The following is a 16,517-nucleotide window of genomic DNA, read 5'->3' on the forward strand; positions in this document are numbered from 1 at the left end:
TCTAACTTATAGATTTGTTAAGCACGCTAGTTTTTTGTCTTTTGAACATTGGATTCACTTGCAGCTTTTTTTAAAAATTTGTACAGTTATTGTTTATTTGTGTCATACAGCATACATTTTGGCAACAAATAAGCACATAAGCATAATTAAAATAGTAAACCATATTTAAAACCGCACCAAGAATTGTCTAGCTGATACACTAAAGAAAAAAAAAAAAAACCAACACCTGTATAAATATAGTTAAGTGTATACTTTAACAGAAAAAAGCTGTAGTGCAATTAATGATTTTAAAATGATTAACACCTATAAGTGCAGGCATTTTTACATCTAAGCAGTGTTTAATTGCCAATACCAAGTAATTGATTGTGTGAGAAATGTAATTTTGTTCTCATTCAAGAAAAGGTGAAAACTCAATTTTTTTTAATTAAGCCTGGTTTCAGGTAGGTACATTACAGAAAAAAAAATTAAACGACAGCTTATAATTAATGAGAAGCATTTTCTTTTATGCCATATGCATTCTAGAAACATTAAGTATTTTAAGATAATTTAGTTTATGGTTACTGAACAACAAGCTTACACAATTTCATTTGATTAATACAAAACACCTGTCGTTTATAGTTTAATTATAAAAATACAGTTACATATAAGGACCTAAGACTTTTGTGTATCTGGTTATGCAAGAGCTTACTTTAAAGAGGAATTTTAAAGGGATAAAAAAAAAAATCCCTTTAAATTAGAATTAGTATCAGAATTGGCCGATCAAGCAACATGAATTGGTGGTCGGCGTCTGCCTTTAAATAACTGATCAGAGCATCCCTACCCGTAACCACAGGCAATTAAAGTGAAACGAACAGGCAGGGGAAAAAGAGCAACAACTTTATCATCTTATAGATTATATAACATTATAATAAAGCTTATTATTACTCAAATAGGAAGTGGCTCTGTAAACCAACCTAAACCCCGATAATGGTAGGTGTGTAGTTCAAACCTGTAGTTACACTCAGAACTACAGCACATACCTTTGCAAGCCTCCTTCTTTAAAGCATTAAAAAAAAATTGTAGAACAGAACCCGCAGTGGGCTGGCACCCTGCCTTGTGCCCTGTGTTGGGTGGGATTGGCTCCAGCAGACCCCTGTGACCCTGTAGTTAGGATATACTGTAGCAGGTTGGATAATGGATGGATGTAGAACAGAACACTCAGCCCAATAAAGCTCACCAATCCTATCCACTTGATTCTCCTACAATGAGTTTTGAAGGTCCTTAAAGTCCTACTTGTCTACCACACTACTTGGTCGCTTATTCCAAGTGAATATCATTCTTTGTGTAAAGAAAAACTTCCTCATGTTTGTGTGAAATTTACCCTTAAGTTTCCAACTGTGTCCACATGTTCTTGATGAACTCATTTTAAAGTCAATGTCTCGATCCACTGCACAAATTCCTTTCATAATTTTAAACACTTCAGTCAGGTCTCCTCCAAATCTTCTTTTCCTTAAACTGTAAAGGCTCAGCTCATTTAATCTTTCCTCATAACTCATCCCTGTAGCCCTGAATCAGCCTGGTTGCTCATCTCTGTACCTTTCTTTGTGCCGTTATGTCCTTTTTGTATTCTGGAGTACTCCAGATGAGGCCTCACCAGTGTATTATAAAGACTTGAGCAGAACCTCCTGTGACTTGTACTCCACACATCAGGGCGCTATATAACCGGACATTCCGTTTGCCTTTTAATGGCTTCTGAACACTGTCTGGAAGCTGATCGTATCAAGTCCACTATGACTCCCAAGACTGTACCTTCACTTCCTAGACACTTTAAGCCACTCACCTCAAACAGCTCAGGCACAGCATTCAAATCCCCACCAATACTTCAAGTCAAGTTTTATTTCTTCAGAATTTTCTTCCATTTCAAAGGAACGTACAAATGCAGTTTTGAACAAAATCATAAAACGGGCCGGTGAGGTTCTAATCAAATTGATGAAGCTCTGGTCAATTCTCCTCCTAACAATAGGTCTTATCTGATATTTAAAGTTGTAAATGCCACCAAGCAAGGAGTGGCACATAAAAATCCTTATAATTTGCTACTATCCGTATGTATGGTGTTTGCGTCAATACCTCGACTCAACCTCTGGGACTCTACCTCTGTAGTTAGAACATCACGTGGCAAACGCAGACGCAGTATTGCACGATTGGCTAAGAATGTTCGAATGCTTCAGTGATGCCGCTCGACGGCCGATTACAGCAAGTCTGTGTTGGTTCGAGCAGATAACAGCAAGTTTGGTTGGTTTTTGGAGCGTTGCTTTGGTGGGGCGTAATTTCCAGGACTAACATCATTGACCGACTTAAACCCTTGAACAGCTCCGGAACCGTACGTAACTTCGAACATATCGCCATTTGCTTGGTACATCGAAATCTAAATTTTGGGCAGTTCGGTTTTGGCATCCGTCCTTCTGACATCCATTGGCAAACTGAGTAATGATGGCTGGGTATTAACGGTCATTGTTTAAAATTTGAGCCGATCTCAAATCTAAAACGACCACGCCAACATAATTATTACTCCGACTTGAGTCGTAAAATACGGTTTGTTTTGAAAATTTGTTTGCTGGAAAAAAAAAAAAAAATCAAATGAGGTGCGTTGAAGAGCTGACTTCACGTCTCGCAGCCCCATTTAAACAGGAAGCTCTTCATTACATCGGCTGAAAGAGTCTATTTTAAGCACAAATCAGTGCCATGATAAAATCTTTTCAAGGACTTAAATTTATACAGAAAGTATTGATTTCACAAACACAGAATTTGTAGCCTGATTCGATCAGGCCCCCTGTTGCTAGTAATAAAATAAAAATGTAAAGAAGCTCTAAGTTAGACATTAATTATTAAAAAAAAAAAACCTACACTCACCTAAAGGATTATTAGGACCACCATACTAATACGGTGTTTGACCCCCTTTCGCCTTCAGAACTGCCATAATTCTACGTGGCATTGATTCAACAAGGTGCTGAAAGCATTCTTTAGAAATGTTGGCCCATATTGATAGGATAGCATCTTGCAGTTGATGGAGATTTGTGGGATGCACATCCAGGGCACGAAGCTCCCGTTCCACCACATCCCAAAGATGCTCTATTGGGTTGAGATCTGGTGACTGTGGGGGCCATTTTAGTACAGTGAACTCATTGTCATGTTCAAGAAACCAATTTGAAATGATTCGAGCTTTGTGACATGGTGCATTATCCTGCTGGAAGTAGCCATCAGAGGATGGGTACATGGTGGTCATGAAGGGATGGACATGGTCAGAAACAATGCTCAGGTAGCCCGTGGCATTTAAACGATGCACAATTGGCACTAAGGGGCCTAAAGTGTGCCAAGAAAACATCCCCCACACCATTACACCACCACCACCACCAGCCTGCACAGTGGTAACAAGGCATGATGGATCCATGTTCTCCTTCTGTTTACGCCAAATTCTGACTCTACCATTTGAATGTCTCAACAGAAATCGAGACTCATCAGACCAGGCAACATTTTTCCAGTCTTCAACTGTCCAATTTTGCTGAGCTCGTGCAAATTGTAGCCTCTTTTTCCTATTTGTAGTGGAGATGAGTGGTACCCGGTGGGGTCTTCTGCTGTTGTAGCCCATCCGCCTCAAGGTTGTGCGTGTTGTGGCTTCACAAATGCTTTGCTGCATACCTTGGTTGTAACGAGTGGTTATTTCAGTCAAAGTTGCTCTTCTATCATCTTGAATCAGTCGGCCCATTCATTCTCCTCTGACCTCTAGCATCAACAAGACATTTTCGCCCACAGGACTGCCACATACTGGATGTTTTTCCTTTTTCACACCATTCTTTGTAAACCCTAGAAATGGTTGTGCGTGAAAATCCCAGTAACTGAGCAGATTGTGAAATACTCAGACCGGCCCGTCTGGCACCAACAACCATGCCACGCTCAAAATTGCTTAAATCACCTTTCTTTGCCATTCTGACATTCAGTTTGGAGTTCAGGAGATTGTCTTGACCAGGACCACACCACTAAATGCAGTGAAGCAACTGCCATGTGATTGGTTGATTAGATAATTGCATTAATGAGAAATTGAACAGGTGTTCCTAATAATCCTTTAGATGAGTGTATATACTAGAGATTATTTTCCGGAATCATACGTGTATCTCATATCTGTGAAGGGTTGTCTCAAGTGGCAGACTTTGCTCCACCATTTGTGTTTTCAAGCTTGCCATAAACATGACTCCCTTAGCATGTGCATTAGGCCTACTTTCCATTAATTTGTTTTAACATTTTCATGTCGACCTTTACAAGTCCACGCCATCATGTGACCCCTCAGAATTTTAAGATTACGGACTTTATTATTTCAGCAGGTAACACTTACCGAGGCCTTGGCTTTACTCTGTTCTTTGTCAGATGTCAGTAGATCGTGGATTCTTTCGTTATATACTTCAAAGTAGCTCATCTCAATGTGGTAAGTCACCTGTTTCATTCAAACACAAAAATGAATGATTTACTAAGAGCGAGCAATTTTGCAGTTGGTTTCCCAAAATGCATTTACACTTATTTTCCACATCAATCAAAAATGTCTATTTTCGACAAGTCGGAGTAAATAATAAAACTCATACATTTGGCTATTCTAAGGTAACTCATTAATATTCATGAGTGGGGTGGAGTCAATCCAAAGACAATGGCGTGTAAATGAGAAGCTGTAAAGCCAGTTTTAGAACAAACTGAAAAGTAAACCATTAGTTGAACCAAACAACCGTGAAGACGATGTGAATTGGTAAATCGGACATTGAGATGGATGGTGAAACTGAAGCATTCGGCACTGAATGACCAAACTGCTAGTGAATTCAGTGAAGCCTGGCCGCAGTGCAAGTAGATTGTGATCAACTGGAAGGACAAAAAGATGTCAGTTCTCATAGCACTGTTCACAACGTAGCTGACCTGGCAGGAAACAACTCATGTGTGTTGAATGGGGAGATGCATGCAAAAGGCAAAACATAAAATAAATTAAGTGACCAAAGCCCGGACATGAGGCAAAAATCATGCAAAACATGAATATCAATAACAGTTTGTTTTAAATGATTTATCTGCATATCAAATAATGTCTATTGCGGACGCAGACCTTTTATCCTGTTGTGCTGAAAACTCAAGGTCACAACGACGGTGAGCTCGCCCCCTAGAAATGTGGGACACAAAACTAACAGCAAAATGGCCTCTAATAGATAGGAAAATAAAGCCACAAGACCCTAAAATTCAGCCCTGATCATGACAGTAGCAACTGTCAATGTTCATGTCAGGGGAAATGTGGATGCCACCAAGCCTTGTGCTGCGATTTTCTACAATAATCAGAAGGGGCACAACAGTCGTGAGGTTCAGGAACGGACATTCAACCCTCTCATGCACAAGTCAGTCAGTGTCCAACCCGCTATATCCCAACTACAGGGTCACGGGTGTCTCCTGGAGCCAATCCCAGCCAACACAGGGTGCAAGGCAGGAACAAATCCCCGGGTAGGGTGCCAGCCCACCGCAGGGCACACACACGGGACAATTTAGGATCGCCAATGCACCTAACCTGCAGGTCTTTGGACTGTGGGAGGAAACCCACGCAGACACGGGGAGAACATGCAAACTCCACGCAGGGAGGACCCGGGAAGTGAACCTGGGTCTCCTAACTGCAAGGAAGCAGCGCTACCACTGCGCCACCATGCCATGCCCCCTACAGCACAAGCACCAGAAAAAAAATAAAGTACCCAAAAAAACTCACTTCCACTGTTCCAATTGAGGAGTCTGGCGGTGCGCTAGTGACAGTTTCAAAACAGGTCACACAAGGGACTTGTACTAAATTCTTCATTAATAGAGCAGAGGACACTCCGCAGGCCTTTCCTACTGTTTTAGTATTTTCAGGTTTCTGTTACAGAGCAGGCGGTGTGGTAGCTCCAAGGCCAGGAATCTCCACATTTCACTGACAACACTACCATTGTGGGTTGCATCAGGAGTGGGCAGGAGGAGGAGTACAGGAACCTAATCAAGGACTTTGTTAAATGGTGCGACTCAGACCACCTACAACTGAACACCAGCAAAACCAAGGAGCTGGTGGTGGACTTTAGGAGGCCCAGGCCCCTCATGGACCCCGCGATTATCAGAGGTGACTGTGCAGAGGGTGCAGACCAATAAATACCTGGGAGTGCAGCTGGATGATGAATTAGACTGGACTGCCAATACTGATGCTCTGTGCAAGAGAGGACAGAGCCGACTATACTTCCTTAGAAGGCTGGCGTCCTTCAACATCTGCAATAAGATGCTGCAGATGTTCTATCAGACGGTTGTGGCGAGCGCCCTCTTCTACGTGGTGGTGTGCTGGGGAGGCAGCATAAAGAAGAGGGACGCCTTGACAAACTGGTGAGGAAGGCAGGCTCTATTGTAGGCACGGAGCTGGACAGTTTGACATTTGTGGCAGAGCGGTGGGCGCTGAGCAGACTCCCGTCAATCATGGAGAATCCACTTTACAGGATCATCTCCAGACAGAGGAGCAGCTTCAGGGACAGACTGCTGTCGCCGTCCTGCTCCACTGACAGACTGAGGAGACCCCACACTATGCGACTCTTCAATTCCACCCGGGGGGGTAAACGTTAATATTACACAAAGTTATTGTCCGTTATACCTGCATTGTTATCACTCTTTAATTTAATATTGTTCTTTATCAGTATGCTGCTGCTAGAGTATGGGAATTTCCCCTTGGGATTAATAAAGTATCTGTTAATTCAACTCCTGTGAATGCCAGAATAGATTCCACACCGTTGAGTCCTTGAGCAGGGTCCTTATACGGAAATTGCTCTGCTCTGGGTATGATGTCAACTCTGAGGGCTGAATATTTTCCCCAAAAACAGTTTTCTGAAAAGCACACAAAGTAATGGTGTCATACAGAAATCATCATTGAACGTTTGTCGTTACATGCTGTGGCCGCCAGTTCGTCAGGATTGCTTGCCAGGCTGGAGCCGTATGCATTCGCAGTGCGTCTCAATCTGGTTTGTACCTCTTATTCCAAGTGGTGGTCCTCCCAGGCAAACGTTGCCACATCAGCTACATGAACCTGTTAAGCACTGTGATCAGCCGATGCTGGTACCTCACGTTTGTTTTTGGTCACTTGTATCAAAATCAGAGTCTGACAAGTCAGAGTCCAATTAAGCGATAATATGCAAAACGTCATCAACAGGGTATTTTGATTACACCTTCACTTCAATCTCTTACCAGATGTCGATGCCACTTTTGCCGTTGCGTTCACCACGCTTACTCCCACAAACGCAGGGAATCTCGGTCAAAGCAATGAAGCCAACTTTCCTTCTAGCAACGAGAGTCCAAGTAAAATGTGATGGTGGGTTTTGCCACCGTTTACAGTCGATTGCCACCTCAGTTTGACAGAACTCGACATCAGCCCGGAAACAGTTAATCGGCATCCAGCCCCGCAAGCAGCCCCTCCAACCTGCCAGGGAGACTTGTTGGCAAGATTGGCACTCCAGCCACTGTGTGTTTAAACTCCTACTGTCCCATTCCATCTGAACTAGTGTGGTGCCGAGGTGTCACCCATTGCCTAATCTGGGATCTGGAGGTGGTTTGTGTGTCATGTGGTGGGCAGGGCTGGATTAAGATGAAATTGGGCCTGATGGTGCAGCGCAAAAAAGGCCTATTTTTTCTTGGCATTGGTGCCTGCTGTGCATTCGACACTCACCGTACACGCGCACTCAGACTGACCAAGGAGCATTAATTGCTTGCGACACAACCAGCCAGCCTTTATTGAACACGAATAACAAACGTAGTATCGTAACAACTCGAGATTAACATCAAACTATGTAACATCAACATTCAAGAGCAACTGTCTGAAAAGTGCACTTAATACAGAAAACCGAACAATGAAATATACAAAATTTTGCAATTCTTTTATGAAACAGAGTAAGAAAAAAATGAATTTGCAGAGACATCGGGTCAAAGGGACTCAGTTCAGGCTCTTGAGGGTAAAAATTTGTCCGAGATTTAAATTTCATAATAAACCAGAATTCTGTCGAGGATTTTAAAAATTTTAAACATCCATGCCGGGCCGGCGGGCCAGCTTTTAGTTTTATCTTTACAGATAATCATTTAAATAGACCTTGATTTTTACTGCACAACTAACTTTCAAGGTGAAAAAATTTATTACGTGGCAGTTACCAAGCAATAATAAAAGTGGCAAGAATCACCAGGATGTTGCAAAAAAAAAATGCAGTTACTAACTATTTTAACGTAAAATTGATAGCATTAACTTGAAATCTTCGGTTAACAAACACAATGACGTTATAGTTACTTCACAGCACAAAGAACTGTATAATAAGTAACGCTGTGTCTAGGCGTCTGAAAGTCGGACTCCAAATTTCATTCTAAGAATTATTTTGAGGTTAATATAGCAAAGGAAATCTGTTCAGCTTCCAGAAAATTCTCGTCGGTTTTCATCTGGGCCTAATGCTGCAGCATCAATAGCGCCCACTGGCCCTGGTTTTGGGTGTGCTGTATCAGCGTGTGCTCCCGACTGGTCTCTCTTCTCTTACACAAATTTTCTTTTTTGGGGGGGAATAAAAACAATTTGCCATGTTTTCCAACCCCTGAGTAAACCTAATGCTAGGAATGCAAGATGAGGTTCTCCAGTACCATGGGCCAGCAGCTCGTTCATCCATCCATCCATTTTCCAACCCGCTGAATTCGAACTCAGGGTCACGGGGGTCTGCTGGAGCCAGTTTGAGCCAACACAGGACACAAGGAAGGAACGAATCCCAGGCAGGGTGCCAACCCACCGCAGGACACACACAAACACACCAAGCACACACTAGGGCCAATTTAGAATCGCCAATCCACCTAACCTTAAATCCTACAGCCTTAAATAATCTCGCTCCATCTTATATATCAGAATGCCTGACACGTTATATTCCAAATCGTAACCTTAGATCTTCAAATGAGTGTCTCCTTAGAATTCCAAGAACAAAACTTAAAAGAAGTGGTGAGGCGGACGGCCTTCTGCTGCTATGCACCTAAAATCTGGAATAGCCTGCCAATAGGAATTCGCCAGGCTGATACAGTAGAGCACTTTAAAACACTGCTGAAAACACATTACTTTAACATGGCCTTTTTATAACTTTAACTTAATACGGATACTCTGTATGTTCAATTCATCATAACAACTATTCATGGTGGCTCTAAAATCCATACTGACCCCTACTCTCTCTTCTGTTTCTTTTTCCGGTTTCTTTGTGGTGGTGGCCTGCGCCACCTCCACCTACTCAAAGCACCCTGATGCACCAACATTGATGGACTGAAAGCCAGAAGTCTACGTGACCATCATCATCACGTCCTTCCATGAAAACCCTAAATACAAAGAGGACTGTTTGACTTATGTTAGGTAGATTGCCCAGAGGGGACTGGGTGGTCTTTTGGTCTGGACCCCCTACAGATTTTATTTTTTTCTCCAGCCGTCTGGAGTTTTTTTTTTTGTTTTCTCTGTCCACCCTGGCCATCGGACCTTACTCTTATTCTATGTTAATTAATGTTGACTTATGTTTATCTTTTATTGTGTCTTCTATTTCTCTATTCATTTTGTAAAGCACTTTGAGCTACATTTTTTTTGTATGAATATGTGCTATAGAAATAAATGTTGATTGATTGATTGATTGATTGATAACCTGCATGTCTTTGGACTGTGGGAGGAAACCCACACAGACACGGGGAGAACATGCAAACCCCACGCAGGGAGGACCTGGGAAGCAAACCCGGGTCTCCTAACTGCAAGGCAGCAGCACTACCACTGTGCCACCGTGCCATCTGCAGCTTGTTCGCTTTCCCACTTTTTCAGAACCTAAATTGTGTGTAATGCTGAGGAAATTTAAACTTAAAGCAAAAAAAAAACCAACAACTTACACTGTTGCAGTCTACACAGATTGATTTCAGAAAAATTTCTTCACAGAATCGTGGGATGATTCCAGCTTCATCACCATAGCCCATCATTCTTGAGGAGAAAATTAAAGACATGGGAAAGGCACTATATCAGTAAAATGGATTATATAGTTTACATGCCACAAAAGCCCCATACAATTTGTATTGTTGTCCGCATATTTTATTTGGCAAAATTTTGCACCGGAAGCCCTTCCTGACGTAACCCTCCCCATTTATCCAGGCTTGGGACCGGCGCGAAGAAACACACTGGTTTGTGCATCCCCTGTGGAAAAGAGAGATGCCGAGTATATTGGAAGAAGGATGCTAAGGATAGAGAGCTGCCAAGGAAGTGGAAAAGAGAAAGACCTAAGAGAAGGTTCATGGATGTGGTGAGAGAGAGGACATGCAGGTGATGGGTGTGACAGAACGCGAGGACAGGAAAATATGGAACTAGATGTTCCGCTGTGGAGACCTCCAACGGGAGCAGCCAAAAGAAGATTACAGGTAGGCATATCACACAGTATTGGTTGTGCATGAATGAAGCTTTAGAATTGGACAACCAAAGTTTTGTACTACTCTAGTGCCAAGCTTCTCTCTCGGTCTATAGAAGGTGAGGACTTGAGGGTCTTGGGATTCAGCGACACAAGAATTCAAGCCATTTCTTACTGGACTGTGCAGCAAGGGGGTTAAAACCATTTGTAAAAGGTTTGAGCGAACACAGAGGCCCCGAGATTTGTGAAAAAGAAGAAATTTGGAACCACTGGGATTCTTCCAAGGGTTGGCAGTCTGGCTAAGCAGACTAACCGACCAAGAAAGGCCTTGGTGAGGGGAGGTGACTGAGCGGTGGTCCCAACATCCCTAGAATATACTTGATGTAGGTTTGCACCCCTTATAAACAGTCAGAACAAATTGGAAGATTAAGTCAAAATTTGTCATTTTTGGACCACATGCAGTACTGTGGGTGAACAAATTGGACTCAAAAAAAAAAACTAAGCTTTTAACGCCATGCATTAAATTTAAACATAAAATTGAGCAATTTACGCTAAGAAATTTTAAGTCTTATAAATATGTTCCCCAGTGAGCCTTAGACAATCAACTGAGAATTCCAAGGATTGGGGTAACCTGTGAAGCATCAAGGACCACGAGATCACAACACACAATCTGCGACGATGCCAGTCCCCCTACAGACTCCCTCTTCCAACATGGGAGTCTGTGGAACGAACACCGTCGATAGTTATGACCGAGATGAGTAGACATGATGACAATCCACTGATGATGCCAGAGGATTGTGGAAAAAGTGCTCAAGTGCTTTTATTAAAAACCAGTCAAAACAAAAGTAAAACCAACAAAAGTGTCAATTGTGCAGTGTTAAAAAAAAATACATATATAAATCCATAAAATCCAGTGAAAAGTGAGAATAAAAAAAATAAATGAATAAATAAAACTATTAAAATCCAAGGTTAAAATGCAGTCTAATTCCTCCTGATCTCAGCCCACCTCCTTCCATTTCTCCCTGGCCCGAATCAGCAGCCTCGAGCTTCTTACGTACAACCTCCATCTTGGCTGCCTCCAGGCATCAGAGGTCAGCTCTCCTCCCTTCTTCCTTCGCACTCACATAGTCGCACCTCGGAAGCCTAGGGAGAGCACCCTGCTTTCGCTCGCCACACCCCACCTGAATATTTCGTGGGACGCACTGGCCCCTAGAGCACCACAGCCAACACTCCTTCGCAGGGCCACAGCTCGCACTACTTACTCCTTTCATGTGGCCAGATCCTCCTGCTAAGACATTGCACAACTTTTAACCTCTTTCCTTTTCTACTTTTTATTCTCCCATCACTTTTTCCTCTCCCCTACTGCCAGCCCCCGTGTGTGTGTGTATTTTTTTTTTTATACACACACACTTGCCTCAGTGGGTGCAGCGCCTTAATCAACTGCTGCAGGAAGCCAATGATGCAATGGAGAATAACGGCACCCACATGTGCAGGTGCAACTCACCCCAACTACCACATTAACTCCCTGCGGTCATGCAATCATACCCACGGAAACCTGGCCATATTTCATGAAGCCGCTAAACCACACAAACAACAAATGGGAGGGGGATTTGGGTGACTTGAGACCCCCGTGAAGCAACGGGTGTCAGCGTGCCACCAAACAATGAAATGTGGTCGAAAGACTTTGTCTAAGCAACCCCCCTACCACCCAGTAATGCCTGCATCTACAGTTAAAAAGCAGATGTGTCTCACTATTAAAACTGCTGCACTAATAATAATAATAATAATAATAATAATGTGACTGGGAGCCGATTGAATAGGGCTACAAATTCTACGTTTGTGAAATCCATACTTTCTCAGCAAATTTTTTTTTTCCTTGAAATGATTGTTATCATGGCACCGATTTGTGCTCCAAATTTGCCTTTTCAGAAGATTTTTTCCGGCAAACAAATTTTCAAAACAAACCGTATTTTATGACTCTAATCAGAGTCAGAGTAATTATTATGCTGGCGTGGTCATTTTAGATTTGAGATCGGCTAAAATTTAAATAATGACCGTTATTAATACCCAGCCGTCATTACTCAGTTTGCCAATAGATGTCAGAAGGACGGATGCCAAAACCGAACTGCCCAAAGATAGATTTCGACGTACCAAGCAAATGGCGATACGTTCAAAATTAAATTACGGTGCCGGAGCTGTCGAAGGGTTTAAGTCAGTCGACGAGGTTAGTCCTGGAAAGTACGCCCCACCAAACCAACGTTCCAAAAATCAACTGAACTTACGGTTATCTGCTTGAACCAACACCGACTTACTATACTCGGCCATCCAGAGGCATTCGAACATTCTTAGCCAATCATGCAATACTGCGTCCGCGTTTGCCACGTGATGTTCAAACTACAGAGGCAGAGTCCCATTGCATGGTTCTAACTTGTATTGAGTCGAGGTATTGATGCGAACACCATACATACGGATAGTAACAAATTATATACCATAGATAGATAGATGGATAGATAGATAGATAGAGAGAGAGATAGATAGATATAGATATCTATATCTATACTGCTCAAAAGAATTAAAAGAACACTTTTTATTCAGAGTATAGCATAAAGTCAATGAAACTTATGGGATATTAATCTGGTCAGTTAAGTAGCAGAGGGGGTTGTTAATCAGTTTCAGCTGCTGTGGTGTTAATGAAATTAACAACAGATGCACTAGAGGGGCAACAATGAGATGACCCCCAAAACAGGAATGGTTTAACAGGTGGAGGCCACTGACATTTTTCCCTCCTCGTCTTTTCTGACTGTTTCTTCACTAGTTTTGCATTTGGCTACAGTCAGTGTCACTACTGGTAGCATGAGGCGATACCTGGACCCTACAGAGGTTGCACAGGTAGTCCAACTTCTCCAGGATGGCACATCAATACGTGTCATTGCCAGAAGGTTTGCTGTGTCTCCCTGCACAGTCTCAAGGGCATGGAGGAGATTCTAGGAGACAAGCAGTTACTCTAGGAGAGCTGGAGAGGGCCATAGAAGGTCCATAACCCATCAGCAGGACCAGTATCTGCTCCTTTGGGCAAGGAGGAACAGGATGAGCACTGCCAGAGCCCTACAAAATGACCTCCAGCAGGCCACTGGTGTGAATGTCTCTGACCAAACAACCAGAAAGACTTCATGAGGGTGACCCAAGGGCCCCATGTCCTCTAATGGGCCCTGAGCTCACTGCCCAGCAGCATGCAGCTCGATTGGCATTCGCCATAGAATACCAGAATTGGCAGATGCACCACTGGTGCCCTGTGCTTTTACAGATGAGAGCAGGTTCACCCTGAGCACGTGACAGAAGTGAAAGGGTCTGGAGAAGCCATGGAGAACATTATGCTGCCTGTAACATCATTCAGCATGAGCAGTTTGGTGGTGGGTTAATGATTGTCTGGGGAGGCATATCCATGGAGGGTCACACAGACCGCTACAGGCTTGACAAAGGCACCTTGGCTGCCATTAGGTATCAGGATGAAATCCTTGGACCCATTGTCAGACCCTATGCTGGTACAGTGGCTCCTGGTGCACGACAATTCCTGGCCTCATGTGGTGAGAGTATGCAGGCAGTTCCTGGAGGATGAAGGAATTGATACCATTGACTGGCCACCACACTTTCCTGACCTAAATCCAATAGAACACCTCTGGGACATTATGTTTTGGTCCATCCAATGCCACCAGGTTGCACCTCAGACTGTCCAGGAGCTCAGTGATGCCCTGGTCCAGATCTGGGAGGAGATCCCCCACAACACCATCTGTCATCTCATTAGAAGCATGCACCGATGTTGTCAGGCATGTATACAAGAACACAGGGGCCATACAAAGTGCTGCATAATTTGGAGTTGCTGCAATTAAATTTTGGCAAAATGGACTAGCCTGCCACATAATTTTTTCACTCTGATTTTTGGGGCGTCTTTGAATTCAGGGCTCTGTAGGTTGATCATTTTCATTTCCATCAAACGATGTGGCATCCTTTCGTTCCTAACACATTACCCAGTCTATATCAGTATAGATATCCAGGAGGATTTCTTTTTCCCATTGAGATCTGATGTGTTTTCAAAGTGTTCCTTTAATTTTTTTTGAGCAGTTTATATACATCTCTCTCTCTATACATATACACACACACATATATATATATATATACATATATATACATATATACATACATATATATATATATATACACACACACATATACATATATACACACACACATATCTATAGATATATTTTATAATTTTAACAACTTTACATTTATAAAGCATTGTTTATAGTGCATGGGGAGGCACTTTAATTTATATAGCACATTTAAAACAAGTACCATACATAGAAAAAATAACACTATGAAATAAAAGCCAGATAGAGTTAAGGTAAACATCACACATACATGAACACACAAATAAAAATTATGCAAAATACATACAGAAGGTGAACACAGTATAAAATATATAACTAGAAAGATTTAACCACTCAAATTCATTAGCTAAAAGCAAATTCATAAAAATGCTTTTTTAGCAAAAACTTAAAAAAACTGAAGTGTGGGTGCGGACCTTCGTACTTTAACGCCCACCAATGTGTCGTATCCACCTGGATGATGCGACGGTATTAGGTGAAGCGGCGAGTGACAAAGAATGACCAGGCCACGTAGGACAAATTAGCCAGAAGATCGAGACACGCTCTACTCTTTACAAGGGAGGTCCAAAAGATCTTTTTTTGACCACAGAGAGTCAGGACCCTCTCTATTATGTCTCATCCAAAAGGATGGCGTCACGTTTAATGGCACTGGAGGTCCACATTCAGACCACAGGTTAAGAACCCCCAGCTGGCCTGAAATATTCTTCCAGTAACAACCCAAGCTTTTCCTAGATGGTCTCCCATCCAAGTACTGGCTGGGCCCAAAGATTAGGTTCAACTGGATGAGCTCTTCTGAAGTGTATGTTGTATGGCTGCTGGCTACTACCTACCAGGACCACCAGCAGAAGAGATGGGCTGATCCTCAAATGAGTATCTCCTTAGAATTCCAAGAACAAAACTTAAAAGAAGTGGTGAGGCTGGCGGCCTTCTGCTGCTATGCACCTAAAATCTGGAATAGCCTGCCAATAGGAATTCACCAGGCTGATACAGTGGAGCACTTTAAAAAACTGCTGAAAACACATTACTTTAACATGGCCTTTTTATAACTTCACTTTAAACTTAATCCTGATACTCTGTATGTTCAATTCATCATAATAAACTATTCATGGTGGCTCTAAAATTTGTACTGACCCCAACTCTCTCTTCTGTTTTTTTCCAGTTGCGGAAACCACCACCACCTACTCAAAGCATCCTGATGCTCCAACATTGATGGACTAAAAAGGCAGAAGTCTACGTGACCATCATCATCATCATCAAGCCCTTCCGTGAAAACCCTAAATCCAAAGAGGACTGTTTCAATGATGTTAGGTAGAAAGCCCAGAGGGGACTGGGCGGTCTCATGGTCTGGAATCCCTACAGATTTTATTTTTTTCTCCAGCCGTCTGGAGTTTTTTTTTGTTTTTTCTGTCCCCCCTGGCCATTGAACCTTACTCTTATTCTATGTTATTTAATGTTGACTTATTTTATTACTGTGTCTTTCATGTTTCTATTCTTCATTATGCAAAGCACTTTGAATTACTTTTTGTATGAAAATGTGCTATATAAATAAATGTTGTTGTTGTTGAGGGTAAGCAACAGGTGTTGCATCCAATTCAATCACCCCCCCAAGCGCCCCCCCAATCCCCAGTCAACCCCCCTGGCTAAATTGTCATACTTCAAAAATCAGTGATGTTTCACAATCGGGGCTTGTACAGAAATCAACACTACACCTCAGCCTTTTCTATGGACCATTGCAAGGTCCACATTCTATTCTCTTAGGTTACTCTGCTTTACGACCGCTCCACCACCATTTCTGTGCCTCATTCAGATGACAGTCGCACATGCAATGCTTCTTTCTTTTCATATCATAGAATAAGATTGACCAAACCCAGCCACAGAGGATGCACAAGCCAGTGCGTTTCTTCATGCCAGTCCCAAG

General features: G+C 42.5%; 1 protein-coding gene across 1 annotated transcript in view; it reads right to left on the reverse strand.

Annotated features, from left to right (window-relative positions):
• Positions 1 to 16,517, reverse strand: part of LOC120535337 (kinesin-like protein KIF14) — a 79,864-nt gene that overhangs the window by 47,914 nt on the left and 15,433 nt on the right. Inside the window, exons 4-5 of the mRNA XM_039763112.1 lie at positions 9,928 to 10,015; positions 4,367 to 4,465 (exon numbers count right to left, since the gene is read on the reverse strand). Of these exons, the coding sequence (XP_039619046.1) occupies positions 4,367 to 4,465; positions 9,928 to 10,015 (187 nt within the window). The remainder of the gene's footprint in view (positions 1 to 4,366; positions 4,466 to 9,927; positions 10,016 to 16,517) is intronic.

This window comes from Polypterus senegalus, chromosome 9 (assembly GCF_016835505.1).
Source record: "Polypterus senegalus isolate Bchr_013 chromosome 9, ASM1683550v1, whole genome shotgun sequence".
Classification (NCBI taxonomy): domain Eukaryota; kingdom Metazoa; phylum Chordata; class Cladistia; order Polypteriformes; family Polypteridae; genus Polypterus; species Polypterus senegalus.